This window comes from Elaeis guineensis, chromosome 9 (genome assembly GCF_000442705.2).
Source record: "Elaeis guineensis isolate ETL-2024a chromosome 9, EG11, whole genome shotgun sequence".
Classification (NCBI taxonomy): Eukaryota; Viridiplantae; Streptophyta; class Magnoliopsida; order Arecales; family Arecaceae; genus Elaeis; species Elaeis guineensis.
Window position 1 is genome coordinate 7771772 of NC_026001.2, and position 16206 is coordinate 7787977.

At 39.9% G+C, this 16206-nt stretch overlaps 2 protein-coding genes across 2 annotated transcripts in view; one reads left to right on the forward strand and one right to left on the reverse strand.

The window, feature by feature from the left end:
• Window positions 1-9050, forward strand: part of LOC105051820 (SWI/SNF complex subunit SWI3C homolog) — a 9352-nt gene extending 302 nt beyond the window's left edge. The window contains exons 2-9 of the mRNA XM_073243637.1: window positions 9-557; window positions 645-1204; window positions 4389-4770; window positions 4894-4952; window positions 6921-7006; window positions 7259-7332; window positions 7412-7593; window positions 8467-9050. Of these exons, the coding sequence (XP_073099738.1) occupies window positions 9-557; window positions 645-1204; window positions 4389-4770; window positions 4894-4952; window positions 6921-7006; window positions 7259-7332; window positions 7412-7593; window positions 8467-8913 (2339 nt within the window). The 3' untranslated portion in view covers window positions 8914-9050. The remainder of the gene's footprint in view (window positions 1-8; window positions 558-644; window positions 1205-4388; window positions 4771-4893; window positions 4953-6920; window positions 7007-7258; window positions 7333-7411; window positions 7594-8466) is intronic.
• Window positions 9051-10042: 992 nt separating this feature from the next.
• Window positions 10043-15049, reverse strand: LOC105051819 (N-glycosylase/DNA lyase OGG1). The gene is given in 4 exon segments (XM_010932439.4): window positions 10043-10730; window positions 12146-12356; window positions 14245-14350; window positions 14353-15049. Coding segments are annotated over 4 exon segments (1257 nt in total). The 5' UTR covers window positions 15035-15049; the 3' UTR covers window positions 10043-10472.
• Between the last annotated feature and the right edge of the window lie 1157 nt (window positions 15050-16206).

The window sequence follows — 16206 nt, forward strand, 5'->3', positions numbered from 1 at the left end:
CATGGCAGATTCGCGCTTCAAATGGCGTAAGAGGAAGCGATGCAGTAATCCCAAGCGCCTGAAGCCCCACGACAACGGCGAGGACGACGACGACGACGACGAAGACGAGGCCGCTACAAGGGAGGTGGCAGAAGAGGATGAAGACCATGACTCCCAGGCCAACAATCCGTCCTCCGACCCCGTCCTCGACCTCCGTGAGGCCGAAGTTCTCCCCGACACCGGCCAACGCATCTCTGACTTCCCCGCCGTCCTCCGCCGGTTCGTCAATCGCCCCCACTCCTCCGTCCTCGACCTCGTCGCCGCCGAGCTCTCCCTCTCCTCCTCCTTCTCTGCTTCCGCCGGCTCGAGGCCTTGGGCCGCTCCCCTTCTTGAAAACATCTCCCACGGCCAGCTCCAGGCTCTCTCCACTGTCCTCCCGGACAACCCCTCATTGCTCCAGCCGCCCGATCTCGACAAGCCCTCGGCCTATGTCTGCACTCCACTGCCACACATGGAAGGGAAGGGCGTCGTGAAGTGGCTTGGGAGGGAGCAACACATGGTCCTCCCCATGCATGCTGGTCGGTGCCTCCTCTTTGCTCATTCTTTCTTCTTTCATTCAAAATATTTGATTGCATGCTTCAAGTTGATTTCTTGGGGGTGTACAGACTGGTTCTCGCCAATGACGGTGCACCGGCTGGAGAGGCAAGTGGTACCGCACTTCTTCTCGGGGAAGTCGAGCGACCACACGCCAGAGAGGTACATGACGCTACGGAACAAGATAGTGTTCAAGTACTGGGAGAATCCTGGAAAGAGGCTATCTTTTGTTGATTGCCAGAGGCTTGTTGCCAACAAAGAGCTTTACGATCTGAGCCGGATTGTGCGGTTCCTGGATCATTCCGGAATCATTAATTACCTCGCCACCTCGTCAATGCATCGCGGGCTCAGAATGGCTGGTTCTCTTCTAAATGAGGAAAGTACCGGGGAGCTTCAGCTAAAGACTGGACCTCTGAGATCCATTGACAGTCTGGTGTTGTTTGATAGGCCAAAGTGTAGTCTTAGGGTGGAGGATTTCGCTTTGCTGTCATCTTCGTCTTCTTCTGCATCACTGGATTCTGATTCTGGACTTTCTGATTTGGACAATAGAATCCGGGTGCGGCTATGGGAACATGCATGCAATTACTGCTCTCGGCCTCTGCCCAATTTGCACTATCAGTCACAGAAGGAGGTCTGATTTACTCCACAGTTCAAAGCTGTACTGCAGGGCATTATGCTTATATAATCCTCTTTCTAAATTTTAATTTATTTCTTGATTTTCTGACCACATATTTTACATAAAATACTGATGACCAGGTTAGATGCTCAGGGGAAAAAAAAAAGATCCTGAATATGACAGCATCACACTTGATAATGCTCTTTTGCCCATGGGCGATATTTTTTCAATTAGTATCTAATGCTACACTCAGTTTGAATATATAGATCATCTCCTTCCCCACCCAACTTCTATTTTTAAGTAACAATAATGTAGGAATAGTGTATGCCTTATCCCATTATGTTGGAGCTGCATTTATCATCTGAACCATTGTTACCTGGACACCTTAGAAGTTTTTTGCCATGTCCAGTCACTTGGACACTCCACATCCAAATACTACATGACACTTCTTGAAGCTTCAAGTCAATGAATCGAGATGATATCATGGTTTCATAACAATTTTTCGCACCTATACCTGGAAGTTTTCAAATCTAATGTAATATTTAGCACATGATTTATGAATTCCATGAAGTTGTAATGCAATTGATCCAACAAATTATATATTATATGCATATATTTAAACATATTTAAGTACACATCTATGTAATATCAATGTGTCCCCGTGTCTGATCCTTTGAAAGATTCCATATCCGACAGTTCTGGACACATGGATACTTGACACCCATGACATTGGTCCAGGTGACATTGATCCTAACCATTTCCAGATCATTTCTTATTACCTTTTGATTCTTCTTTGGTCCTCATATTGCCAGTGAATGTGTTTACACCAAGTCAGTATCTTATGCACGTTTAACTGTCCTTCCAATCGTTACTAGACATCTGCCTTACATTTCTTATCTATATGTTGCTTGTTATTATTGACCATGCTCCCAACATGACGTTATGATCAATGAAAACAATGGTGTTGGTGGGATTGCTCACCAGGTACCTCAATCTGAAGTATATGGTCTTTGAAGCTTACTTGGAAGGCTCAAGATGAACTTGGATGCCGTGCCATAAGAGAAAGTTGGGAAAATGCATGGATTGCATTGGTTCCCTTATAAGGGTGGTAGCTTGATATACACTCTTTGAAATATGATGCTCACATAGAAAGCTCAAGATGGGCTTTTATATACGTAACAGTTTGGGAAAAAGCGTGGAGTGGGTTAATTCACGTATAAGGGCGGTAGCTGGACATATTGCATATGATTGTTGTAAGTAACCATGGTGTAGAGGATTTACTAGGACGCAAGTATATGTAACTAAATTGATCTGTTTAGATATATCTAGATTCAATACTTTTTAGCAAAGTTTATCATTTCAGTATTGGATCCCATGCCGGTACCATCCTGTTACCATGTTGATATGCGGTTTGGTACAGTAGAAGATAGCGCTCTGAGTGTCGATATGCTACAAGACACCATACTGGTTTGGTACCGGTATGGTATAGTATGCGGTTCAGTATCGGACTGTATGGGGTAGTATGGCAAACCATGTTGCAGTGATAGTTTTTGGGTTGTTTGTCTAGGATTTTTCTGGTGTTGTACTTAGACTTATATTTATCTGCTATTAGGTGGCTGGTCATGTCTATCAATAGAGAGATATAGTGGCAGATTTATTTCCTGTATATGAGTCCAAAAAAGGACTCAAATTGACCCTTAAAGATGGGGCCAGATATAGCTATTTATTAGGTGGTCATTTTGGTTGTTTGGGATTTATTTTCTCTAAATTAAAGAGTTAGGATGGTATTGGGAATCTTGAAGAAATTGTATGGATTTTTTATTTGAGGAAAAAGGGTAGGCTGCGGGTCCCTCTTTTTCAAAAAAATATTCTCCTCTTGCTTGTTCTCTTTGTTCCTACTCTACTTCATTTTTCATTTTCTTTCTCCTTCCTTGAGTTCCATACAGCCATACGCTAGATTTTCTGTTACCTGAACTAAGAGTCAGATCTGTAGTGAACTGATGCACCGATTTTTTTTTAAAAAAATATTTTTAATCAGGAAGAACGTTAGCAGGTGCAAGACTGAATTTACATTACTTGCTGAATAGGTGGCTGCAAACTTGAAATAATTCAGATCAGAACTCAGATCTGAGTTGGAGTGAAAAGCTGGATTAGTCATGTTTATGCTCCAAGTTTCTGATAGGCTGCATCACCCTTAGGCAGTCTGCTGTAGAAATGCTTTTTAACTTCATCTTTTGATAAAAGAATTGAAGAATCAAAAGGTAGGGAAAGAGAAGGAATAGATGGAAGAAAGAAGGTGCAGATGTCTGGTTATCAGATCTAACCAAACACCCTTCTCCCTATTTACAGAATTAGGGCATGCTCTAGCAGCTGGTGCAAACTTGGCATCAATTTGTATACAGGTGGTTCTGCATTGATGACCGTTCATAATGACCTGCTCAATCCTTTCATGAAGGCTTGTTGACTTAGAAATTTCCTCCATGTCCAATCACGTTTTGATGGTATTGGTTTGGAGGATGATGATGGTGATGATACGTGCTTTCAGCACCTACGTCTGTGTAACTATGTTGGGAACAGCAAAATTAACTACACTTTAGTGTAAAATGGGGTTGTTGACTGTCAAGGAATCACAATTTTCTTAGAAAAATGCTCCTCAGAGATTGGAACTCCTGTGATGTTACATTTATTGGTCCTATAAATATTTGTATTCAAGAAAGATAGCCGCCAAAAAGATTCCTGGATTTATGCTTTGATATCTGAACTCTGCAAATGCCTAACTAGTTTTATAGACGATAGTTTTGATGGACTTGTATCAGAAAAAGAATGGTTTGCCATGAAAATCTGAAGTTTCTTGTGCTTGTGATTACGCCATCTTCTAATCAGCAAAAAGATAATGCCAGCTTCTTGTTTTTAGTGCCTACCAGGTTTTATGATGTGATTCATGGTAACTTGTATGCAATCTCGTATTAAAATGGTCCATTAAATTCTTGAAGCATCATACTACTACATGTTTTGCAACCTGGCCTAATTACATAATTTTCATAATATTAGCTTCTTTTCTTGACATATTTTGGAGAATTTAACGGGCAATGCTAGATACCTCCATTGTGATGTAAAATGGGTATATTCATGCATCATCGTGGTCATCAAATTTATGATACTTCATGAGTAGTCTTCGTTTTTTATTGTAATTCAACAGGCTGATGTAATGCTTTGCTCAGACTGCTTCCATGATGCAAAATTTGTTACTGGTCACTCAAGTTTAGATTTTCTGAGAGTGGACTCCAAGAAAGATACACCTGATCTTGATGGGGATAGCTGGACTGATCAGGAGACGTTGCTGCTGCTAGAGGCCTTGGAGAAATATCATGATAACTGGAACGAAATTGCAGAGCATGTGGGCACCAAGTCAAAAGCACAATGTATTCTTCACTTTGTTTGTCTTCCAATGGAGCATGGTCTACTAGAAAATATTGAGCTATCACACATGTCTGTTGAATCTGATTCTTTGAAAGGGCATGAGCCTGGATTGCCACATGAGACTGGATTGCCATGTTCAGATTCTATTTGTGATACCACAGGTAATTCTACACAGTCCATTGGCCCTTCAATAAGTTCAGCATTTGTTTTTCTGTGCTGCTTTTTTATATTGTTGTTCTTTAATTTTCCTGTTCTGAGTGTTTTCTTATTCATTCGCCTTCAAGAATTAAATTCAGGCGACCAGATTCCGTTTGCTGATTCTGCAAATCCAGTTATGTCGCTGGTAAGTAGCTACGTGAATCTGCATGGATTTACTTCTTTCACATGAAGCTAAGACACAAATCTGACTAGTATGCTTGATTTAATTGCCTTTGCTTTGGTTCATGGTGATAACAGGTTTATAGTTAAATCTCTTTTGCCTATCTTGAAAACACAAATTTGTTCGGAATATGATTGCTGCTTTAAATTCTGATAGTGCACTGGATGTTCATGAGGCAATGGAAGTGTAATGTGCATTTAGTCTAGATTGATGGTTATATTCTTCCATAATCCACACCATACAGGCAAAGCTACACACATATATATGCATGGACAATGGATGCATCCATGCAGCAATATCCACATCTTAAAATAACATGTGTTTCCCTGCAACACAGACCGTGCCAATAATCTCATAGCCTTAAATAACAAAAAAAAATAAAAAAAAAGAAGCAATCCTGTCAAAAGCATCTAAAATCAAGAAATCAAAGAAACTCTGTATTGCTTCTTAACCTGCTCTCCTTATACAACTCTAAATGATGACATATCACCCTAATGTTTAATCAATAGGAGTTAATTATACCGGTCATGGTTTTTAGGTATGTAACAAGATGTAACATATCCACCTGAAGCAAAAAATCTACACAGACCAATAAGTGCTGGGATTTGTTGTACAGTGTAATTTGAATTAAATGAGATATCCAAAAATGTTGGAAAAAAAGCAGATTATGAATGCTCTGTTTTTTTTTTTTTTTAAGATTTTAAAAATGATAATGAACATTGTAGCTTGATACAATCTTGAGATATATCAGTTATCATCCTTGGCAACAAGTGTATTTTGGATGGTTTTGCTGGTACCAATGTCGCATGTCTTAACCCAATGCTCTTCAGGTTTTCCAGTGATGTAGAACCAAATATGTTGATTTTCTGTTAGAGAGGTTCCTGTAATATAAACAATAATTTTATTGAAGGTTAAGTGTGGCTGATTCGCTGTGCACTAGGTTGGAGTTGTATGGGCACAGGGTAGGGATGGCTATGGGTAGGATTTGGGTCGGGTATTGTACTACCCATCCCCAAACCCGAACTTAATACCCTATACCCAAACTCTACCCAATATCCGATCGGATAAGAAAAGAGATATCCATCCCCTTACCCAATAGGTTCAGAGATACCCACGGATAACCCATTTTCCTATTCCTAACCCATATCCGCCCCATACCTATCCCATATCCAAAAAAAATAAACAACCAAAATAATTTTGTGCATATTATCAATCAAAACAAAATTATCAATTCAACATACAACATAATTTATAAGTCCAGATTTATAGAAATCAAACATAGAAATAGAATTACAATTCAACATAAAACATATAAATAACCAAAATAATTTTATGCATATTATCAACCAAAACAAATTACCAAAACAAAATTATAAATATATATATTCAGGTATGGGTTCCGGTATTACCCATACCCGTAGGTTCGAGTCGGATTCGGATTCGAATTTGGGTAGAAAACAGCACTACCATGCCCTACCCATACCTGTGCTATAGTTTTCAGGTTTTACCTAAATTCGAATCCAAACCCGATCAAATCCTATTTTTCGGGTTTGACTGGATTTGGGTAGAGTGCATACCCATCGGGTCGGGTCGATTTTGCTATCCCTAGCACAGGGACCAGTAAGTGCAACACAATGTCTTTTACTAAATACTCTCTCACAGTCTGCATTTTTGGGATTCTGTGCTGCTTAATATCTTTAACTAATCCTGTCGGGTTGGTTCTAGTAGCTTTTCTCGTGGTTAGAAACTTTGGGCGAGTAAGAATTCATAACACATCTCAAATAGTTCAGAACGAGATTTGCATATTGCTCAATTGATCTCCAAGGATCATGGTTATGGTTATGCTTATAGTTCTTTTGGCATTTTACTGAAGTATGAGGTCCTTGTGTCATTTAATTATTTTGCTGTCTAACTGTCTGGAGAAGTTTCTAGGTTGCATTTTTGACCTCGGCAATTGGACCAAGAGTTGCTGCAGCCTGTGCTAGTGCAGCATTATCTGTCTTGACTAAAGAGGCCACAGGTTAGAATATTGAGCTTGTACTAGTGATTGGATAAGTACATGATGAACAACTATTTCCATATAATGTTTCTTTGCAACGGCATTCATGTTTAACTTGCTGACACTTGGGCTTAAGAATTACCTCGGTTGCAAAGTCTTGCCAATGCCATGTTTTGTGTATGGACCTAACTTTATTTGATGATTTCTGTAATACAAACTTCCATCCACTTGAGTTGCAAACAAATAATATCAGACTTTTGCTTCACGTTTGAAGGTTGAGTTCTGAGAGCATGCATTCTGAACTTGGTGCTCATGGAGCACATGCAAACTTTGGCCGCCAAAAGGGTAAATTATTTTATTCCTTTTCTGTTTATTCATTTTCACACTATATTGTTTTTCTTAAACATTCCATTTATCAATCCAGATGAATCTCCTGAAGATCCGGTGCCATATGCTAAAAAAAAGGCTCCTTCTCCTTTTTCTTCTGAACGTGTAAAACTAGCTGCCAAGGGTGGTCTGTCTGCAGCAGCAGTGAAGGCAAAACTATTTGGGGATCAAGAAGAGCGTGAAATTCAGAGACTGGCTGCCATTATCATAAATCACCAGGTCTGTGTTCAAGCTAATTTGTTGTTACCATGTGGTGTGCTATCTTTGGCTATTATAGTGTCATTTATTAAATTTCTTTGGGATATATCCTAGGGTTTATTACAGCTAATATCTGTCAGAGATGAACTGAAGTCTTAGGAGATACTTTAAACTACTATGTTGAAAGAAGATGTGGCTGGAAACTGACCTAATAATTTTCTACTTGCAATTGATTGATGACAACTGATTTTCTTTTCTCCACCCTCAAAAGAACTGCATCTTTTTCTTGGTGTTCCTGATGGAGTTCTTAGGGGATTTTATTTTGTTATTAGATTCTTGCCTTCTTGGCCATTCAAGCCCCTAACCCTACTTCTAGATCTGCATCATAAATGATGGTATTTGATAGATCCACTTGGAAAGGCTAACATGAATAGACTATTTTAAATGTAACTGACATAGGTTGATATCAAGGTTAATATAGAGATTAATAAAGAACCTCTGACCTGTCATCCTATGTTCTAGAATCTCCTCATCGTCACCTTCATTCCCAATTAGAATACCATCATCAGATTTGCAATTAGGAATAGCGTTTGATTCAACCATCTCCTCATCAGATCAAGGCATACCCCGCCATAGCCCTGGTTGCTCAGCACGACTGACTTCCACCAGTTTTCACTTATTCTCTGTGGCCTTTCTGGTTTCTTCTGAGTACCAGTGTTTCATCACAGCTCCCACCCCACCTTCTTCCATAGTTTAATTTGTAATTGTTAGTCTCCCGGATCATTGTAGATTTGATCACCAGTTTTTATTTAATGCATGTAGAAGTTCTGCCATAGGATTGGTCATGTTTGGATGAGTCCAGGTTTTTGGTGTTGCCATTATATCTTTATGCAGTTAAAGAGGTTGGAGTGGAAGCTGAAACAGTTCGCAGAGGTGGAAACCATTCTGCTGAAGGAATGTGAACAGGTGGAGAGGGCAAGACAGAGGCTTTTGATGGAGCGTGTTCGGATGATGTCAACCCAGTTTGCACAAGCAGGAACTACTCTACCAGCTGCAGCTGCTGCTGGTATGAATACGACCGCAGCACAACCAACCATACCAGCCTCAGCTGGGCAGGCAAACGTCTCATCAGAATTTGGCAAGAATCTGCCCGGGCATCCTCAGATGTCCTTTATGCAACGACCACAGCCATCTGGTTTTGGACTCCGCTCGACTCTCCCAGCAATCCTCCCATCTCCTTCTGCATCCTCTCCAAATGTTATGTTCAGTTCTGGTATGCCAAACACTTCAAATCATCATTTGTTGAGATCCTCATCAGGAAATAATTCAAATATCGGTTAAAACAGGTGGTTTTGGGATGGGGGTTCCAATACTGAGCTGTACGGATTACGTTAGAGCCTTTGCATAGTGAAGTTGTATCATTTCTTGCTGTAATTTTCGAAATATTACAGGTTTTAGTCTTTGTTCTTTTCCTCTCCCTTGGAACATGCAATATCTAAGAGTTCGAGCCAGGCCTTGATTCTGCAATCATGTTTTCCTCCCAGAAGGAGGCATGACACCACTTGTCTTTGGGGGGAAAAAATCCAAGTCGTGCTCTCTTGGGAAAAAGGGAGCGCTATGAATCAGAGGCTATTTGGCAGTAGGACGAAAAGATCTACAAGTTAAAAATGTGGCCAATCTGGTCAAGCTGGCTGAATTCGTTCATTGATCCAGGCATGAACGCTTCGCTGCACCGCTCCCCTTCCTGCTCCGCAGCACCGTTTTAAAAATCAATAGCCGGCTTATACAGAGCCGGAAGAAGATTATCCTGCAATATTTTGCAGTATACACTGGATATCTGAGCTATGCATTCTGCAGCTGAATGCAGCCACAGCAAGCACATAAATCTGCTGGCAGAACTTTTTGCAGTGGATAGAGGTGAGAACAAGTAGAGCTGCTTGATTCAACTCAAGTTCATCATTATTGAGTTCAAATAAAATGAATAATTTTTCAAATCAAACTCGAATAACTCAAGAAGCTATTAAAATTTATATATATTTTAATAATATTATTATATATATATATATATATTATATTAATAGGTCAAAATTTGAATGTGGGTTTGAGTATAATTAAATTAATATTTTAATTAAATCGATCTCAAGTATTTTTTTTTCTTCTTTCTCAATTGAGCTGAACTCGAATTTGAATTATTAAGATCCAATCAATTTCTAGTCAAATTTCAAATCTAAATATTTTGAATCGAGTTAAATTCAAGTTTCTAGATATCTAATTAAGCTCGGTTGCATCCCTAACATTGGATTGAGCAAGGAGCTTATCTCTGCCAATGTATACCTATTACTTCATGTCCAAACCCTCAGATGCACCGTAATACAATTTTTTTGTCGCAGTTTCAGAATTTCAATATATTTTTCATTTTTGAAAAAGTTGAGAAGAGGGAGAACAACAAAGTAGTCCGCAATCTTTCTCATAGCAGAAACAAATCACTAGATTAAATGAATCAGTAATGGTTTCCAGCTTACAGAATACAGTGAGCAAGGAAAAAGGAAGAGGTATCTGAGGAATAATGATTCTGAAACTTTCAGCAGCTACATATGACAATACGATCCTCCATTGAATCAGGTATCATTGCATGCCGTAATAAGGAAAGTTTCTGCCAGGGGCCATGATTACAAGTTATCAGCACATCTGGGTCCTTCTGCCACAACATTTTAATGAAATCTGCCATGTCATAACTTCGCAAGCTATGCCAGATCATGAGGAAAACTCTTCTACCCTCCCAAGAAAGGGTCATCCATTCACACACAGATCTCATGGTTTACAAAAACTAATGACCCATGTATGTCAAACCAACCAGCTAGAAATTAAATAATTGCAAGCGGATGACCCTACATGCATGTTTATCCAACCTGAGAGGATATGTCTGTAGCCACTTTGTTTTTCTTGTGTTTTCTCTTAGCAGACCTTGGCTGGCTGCTGACAGTAACATCTGATGGCCTGAGGGCCTTCTGTGATGATAGTTCACCTATGAAGAGCACATTTTGTGCCCAACCAGCATATTTCCCAAATCTGGCCACAAATGCCTCAGCCACACGATTGCTAAGCTTCGGCGTGAGGCTCATGCCTGCAAGCTCTGGCATGAGATATTGCACTGCAATCTAAACATATGCAGCAATAGTAAGGCAATAGCAAGCATTCCCAATGTCAGGCTGCAAACCACTTATACAAGTGCATCACTCCATGACTGCCATGGAGCTAACAACATAAATTTAGTTTTCAATGGATGCAATGCATGCTTTAATTAACCGAAAACAAGGCTGCAACACACTAAAAGCTATTTTCAAGCCAAGCAGACCATATACTGGCAGATACCATATAATTCGAGAACTCAGCAAAATTTATGAAGACAAAAGACATGCATGTTAGACAGTGCCAGTTGTACACTAGCAAAGCAACAATAATTTCTTTATATATGTATAGACAAGCTACTGCGATAACAGGTCTGATGTATCACATGGAACCTGAGAAAACCTGAATGCATGAGCCGCTTAAAGACAACAGGCTTTAAAATACTTTTAGGAATCTGATTTCATTTGTATTTTTTTCCATGGCAAAAGAACTAAGACACCCAAGTATTTTTGAAATTAGAATGCACATGGGGAATCTAACTATCTGTTTCATTCTTAGAATAAAAGAACTGCATTGATATCTTGGTTCACCACAGCCCGTGTTAATTTGGATTCAAACATTATATACACCAATATTTCCAAAATTTACATACATAACAGTTAATAAGAAACTCAATTTATCGGTCATATTTATTATAAGATCAATCAAGATTACTTTGTGATCGAATCCCTATAGCACAAGACTCATAGGACCAATCATCAGTCATTTAAAATGAGATGCATATTTCTGCATACAAGCCTGCAAATGCACGTGCTGTCCATTAACTGCACTGCATTATCTATTTGTGGTTGCTATAGATGGTCGTACCGCATTGTGGACCAAAAATCCACTTAGCATTTTGTGGCACACATACAGCATGCTTACTGCTATATTCTAGAACCACATATATAGCAACTCTTATGCAAGCCTATGCTGGTGAAGCAGGTTTAAGATAGTAGTTAGATCTGATGCAGGTTTCAGATGGGCATGACATAGGTCTTAACAATGTCAAAATGCTATCATGTTATAATTGTTATTAGATATTAGGTACTTAGCAGTAAGCACTAATTCTTAGTTGTTAGTGTTAGTAATATTATTGTTTATCCATCCAGAGAATATTACTATAATTATTATTCTCATTATTGCATAAAATATATTATATTTTTAAAAAATAGTAACTGTATATGCACCATGCAGTCTCTTGATTGCCTGCATAATACAATAGCCTTTTAAAACACTGCCAATCATCTAGTTTATGCCATGCTGAGCTGAGAACTGAACTAAATGCGGAGGTTCAGCACCTATTCCAGATCAAAGAGATTTAGTGGTGGAACATAGGTTGTGTATATTCAAGATTTTACTTTTGAGGTGTTTAATCGAAAATGTGAAGGCAGAGAACCCTTACCTGCCACACATGAGTATCAACAGGAATGGCATGGTGCTGATCAAGGGAAAAAAGTGCAATACAGGCAGCAACCTTTGGTCCAACTCCAGGCAAAGTACAAAGGGCATCAATTACCTCATGAAGCTCCAAGCCACGAAGAGAAGCAAGCCATTCAGTGCCTCCACCAGGCTTCGCCTGCAAAGCCTTGACTGTACCAACTATGTACTTTGCCCTGCTCTAACAAGAATTAAGCCATCAACTAGTACAAAAAATAGTAAAAAAGGATTAAGAAACATACATACAAATGGCAATTTGACCTGAAGCAGAAAAACTAATGAAGTCTGTAAAAGTAATGGAATTATCTTTAGATTGGACCAACTCCAAGTAATGATAGTTTGATAGTTTGCTTTCAATGATTCACCCTAATGTGCATAACAGCCCCTCAACATTCCCTCATTAGAATACTAATAGCTGAGGTAAGATCAGCTTATCAATGCAGAGCCTGACAAAACAAATATTTACAAAAAACATTAAAAATCAAGAATGCTTGAAATTCTCATTTTAACAGAATAACAAAAGTCTACCATTGCTTCCCATCCTATGAGTTGGAGTGTCCACAAACCATAATTTTTCAACATTCATTCACAAGATTTCCATTAACAAGACATTTCTCTGGTTCTCGATGTCAGATTCAACTTGATGAAAAAGGTGGAACGCTTGCTATATGTATGAACAAAAGAATTCCATGATGGACATAAAATTCAAGCAAAGACAGCTGGATCTTATTTTAGATAATTTCCAGAGAGGCTGATATTCCTAAGAGGAGAAGAAAACAATTGCCATGTGATATTTGGAGGCTTACATGTGTGAAAATATAATTTAAAGCATGGGTTTCATCTAACTATATTGGAAACTGCCAGCCAGGATACTTTGGCTCCACCAATGTTAAACCAGCAGACATTACCTAAGGGCATTCTGGTAACTGTGATATCCTATAATATGAAAACTGTAGATAGATTAATCCTCCTTTTTCCTTGCGGTAGCATTTATTTTTCAGGATAGTATTTGAAGAGATAGATACTCATACTTAGTTCCTTTTTTTTAGCCCAATTTTGTGAGAAGCACCTATGCAAGTCTACCCTCTTCTTCAGTAAAACACTCCTCTCAAGTCTCTCCAGATAGCTAATGAGAGAAGTAAGTGAAAGTGTACAAAAACAGGAAAGAAAACCTTAAGTGAAAAGTTTTAGGAGAACAAGAAAAGAAAGCATACTTCACCCCACAATAGCACCTGATAGACAGAATTCATCCGATTGGTGGAGACCAACAATGGAAAATTTCTCAAGATAGTTTTGACAAAGAATTATTTAGTTAGATATTAATTAATTATTGGTCAGAGACGAAACAACCATCAAATTCTCCTTGCATCCCGAGCCAGTCATATGTGGTTGCATGATTTGAGTAACAAGTTCTAACTTGCTTGGGAAGAAGAAGTGTTATATGGGAAATTTACAGGCATATATGGCATCCTGTTGTGTTTATGTTCCAGGCAGATGTGACAATAAGTAAAGTTTCCACTAGCAGCAAACTCAGTTTTATTAGGTGAAATCTGAACTTCATTAATGTATCAGATTATTCACCCTCCTATTGATAGAGTCAGCAACCATTCTATCATTGATCAGAATAAAATGGTTATTCCATACAATCTTTCCTCCATCCCAGAATAACATCTCTCTTCTTCCTAGCTAATAACTGTTTCTAATCATCTTAAATAAAATATGCAAAGTCACCAACCTCTCCAAAGCCAGCAACCAAGCAAAGCGGAATTAGATCCACGAAACAGCCACCAACCAAGAACAATTTGATATCAACATTCCATATTTCTATTCAAAATGTTTTTCGCCCTTCAACTCTATGCACCCCACTTGGGATTCAATCATCATAACATTAATATTCTGAATTCCATGAGCTACCAAGAAAACAATGCAAATGCCCTTCCATCAATTTTCATCTGTTCATCAAATTTCTGAAACTAATGTGCTTTGTTTTTCTTCCGAAAACTATAAATTTGCAATTAATTACCGCAGTTAAGGATTAAAGTGAGGAAGTGAAAGAAAATAAACCTGTAACCAAAGCCAGCCTCGCGGAGCTCCTGTTCCGAGACGAGGGACAGCCTGTCGAGCGACGGGAACTCATGGAAGTCGAACCCACCGACAGTCCCGAGATACTCCCGAACGATGAAAGCACGCCGACCATCCTCTCGATCCTCCCAATGTTGTTATTTGAGGAGCAGAGGAACTGGAAGACGCACTCCACCGGGTCCTGCCGTAGGACGCGAGCGCCACCGCCGAACCGCCGGGCAAGCTCGGCAAAGCGGGTATCGGCCTGGGCGAAGCCTTCCCAGAGGTCAGCGAGAGAGACGCCGAGATTGAGGTAGTCCGCGAGGGCGGAGCGGGCGGCAGCGGAGGTGGAGGAGGGGCAGTGGAGAAGGAAGGCGACGTGGCCGGCGGGGTCGCCTTCGAGGTGCTTGAGGGAGAGGAGGTGGGACCCAACGACGCCGGTAAAGCAGTCGGCAGCGGTCCGCCGCCACCGGAAGGTCTGGCCAGTGGGAAGGGTGAGGAGGAGGGAGAACTCGGAGCGGGGGATGGGAAGGGTCTTCCATTCGCCGGCGGCTGCGGAAGGGAGGAGAGAGGGGGCGAGGGACCGCCGGGTTTTGGTCCGGAAGGCTGCGGGCTTAGGATTAGGGTTAGCGATCGGGTTTTTCTTTGGTGGTGTAGGCGGCGGAGGAGGAGAAGGAGTAGAGGCCGGCAGCGGCTGCCGAGGTTTTACCCGCCGCCGCTTGGTCATGGCTCCGGCGAGCGGGGTTCGGGCTCGGAAGAGGGAAAGAGAAGGGAAGAACGGCTGTGATGTCATCTATATTCACCCAACGGTCCAAGATACATCGCTTGACATTAGGGGCCTAACAGGCGGTAAAGTTACCGAGCTATGGATGAGAATTTTATTTTATTTTATTTTTTTTGGGGTATCCTGAACAGAAGTTTGCAATTTTAGACGCGCCGTTAGAGAAGTGATCCGGCAATCCATATGCAGAGTAGTACAAACATAACCGGGCACTAACATACAGTGGGGGAACTTAAGGCCAAGTCATTTAGATCCTTATTCTATTTGGGTGGTGTGGTATCATTATGCTTACTTCATGCTCTGATTAAATGGAGACTGACAGTTTGCCAATTTCCTCTAGCCCATTTAGAGTAGAGCAAATTTTTTCTAGGCACAAGCAACATGGTGAATAATGGATTCCTTGGAATTCTACACTGGTGTTATTTTTATGATGAATGCTTGATAGTGCACATGCCTTAGCCATCCCAACAAATTAGACCACTGTTGATGAGTGTTTGTGAACAAAATCTCAAATTTCATCAAGTAATTGGAGCCTGATTATGAAATGCTTATGGTCTAGATAAATTTCTGTTTTTCTAAGCACTTGTTTGATTTTTTTAAGCACTTGTTCAAAGGCCATTGACTGTTCTTCAAAAGATTCATTTGTCTTCGTTGCTATTCATTTTTGTCTCTCTTAGGCCATCTTGTATTGTGGATATATCAATTTGAAAGCTTACACAAAATAATTTCTCCTTCTATAAGTTTCTTAATTGTGGTGGTCTTAAATGTCCCTTCTTAAAATTTTTTAAAAAGTGCGAACGCATGAAAAAGTAAAAGTTTTCTTATGGTTGGTAACGAGAAATAAGCTGCATACATGGGAATTCCTTGCAAGAAAAGATTTGAATATCAGCTTTAGGTATATACTATATGGCTCGAGTTTGGAGTTGGGCACCCACTTATTGTTTAGATGTTCTCTTACAAGAAGTTTGTAGACAACTATAAAATTGCAACTGAATTTAAGAAATAAATCTTCTTCGTTCCTTGACATGTGGACTACTCGAAGAAGAAAAATAAGAATAAACTTGAGAGCAAAGTAGGTGATCTATTATTAGCTACGGTATGTTGGAAAGTTTGGAGGAAAAAGAATAATCGGGTATTTTTGAGGAGAAAGGCTCTGTTTTCTCTGTTTTGCAAAACATTCTTCA